This window comes from Octopus bimaculoides, chromosome 5, assembly GCF_001194135.2.
Source record: "Octopus bimaculoides isolate UCB-OBI-ISO-001 chromosome 5, ASM119413v2, whole genome shotgun sequence".
Lineage (NCBI taxonomy): Eukaryota > Metazoa > Mollusca > Cephalopoda > Octopoda > Octopodidae > Octopus > Octopus bimaculoides.
In genome coordinates this window covers 4820254-4821008 of record NC_068985.1, presented here as the reverse complement: position 1 = coordinate 4821008, position 755 = coordinate 4820254, and the positions used below count along the sequence as shown (strand labels likewise).

The 755-nt window shown below is 37.2% G+C and overlaps 1 protein-coding gene across 1 annotated transcript in view; it reads left to right on the top strand.

Annotated features, from left to right (window-relative positions):
• Window positions 1–755, top strand: part of LOC106877687 (uncharacterized) — a 101870-nt gene extending 101115 nt beyond the window's left edge. Inside the window, exon 33 of the mRNA XM_014926634.2 lies at window positions 652–755. Within this exon, the coding sequence (XP_014782120.2) occupies window positions 652–739 (88 nt within the window). The 3' untranslated portion in view covers window positions 740–755. The remainder of the gene's footprint in view (window positions 1–651) is intronic.

The window sequence follows — 755 nt, the reverse complement described above, 5'->3', positions numbered from 1 at the left end:
CATGTAAGATGTATCTCTGCTGGTGCCACCTCAAAAGCACTCAATGCCCTCTGTAAAGTGGTTGGCATTAGGAAGTGCATCCAGCTGTAGAAACCTTGCCAAAACAGAGGACTGGAGCCTGTTGCAGCTCTCCACCTTGCCACCTCCAGTCAAACAGTCCAACCTATGCTAACATGGTAAACAGATTTTAAATGATGATAATGATGTTGATGATGATGACATCAAACTTTGGATAAAATCATCTGCCAATCTTGATTGCTTTTTGATGAAAGTTTCTCATTTTTATAAAGCTGAAATTGAAAACAGATCTTAAATTTGATACAAATAACGAATAATGTATAAGAAATTATATCTTTAAAATCTTCTGCGCTACAAAGTCATGTAAAGATATATACCATTTATATACCATTATAATTTATATAAATGACCTTTCCAGCGTCGTAAATCACTGCAAAGTGAAAATATTTGCTGATGACACTAAACTCCAGCAAATCATCAATGAAGAAGAAGTCCGAACCCAACTCCAGTCTGATCTATATGCTGTGAGTCAATGGGCAGATAAAAACAATATCAAACTGAACGAGGGAAAATTTGAGCTGATGCATTTTGGAAGAAAGTCTATATTAAAACAGCCATACTCTCTTCTTTCAGGGGAACCGCTCACGGCATCCAACAATATCAGAGATCTGGGTGTAATTGTTGGCAAGAATCTCGATTGGAGTGCCCACATCAACAATAAGGTCAATATAGCTCGT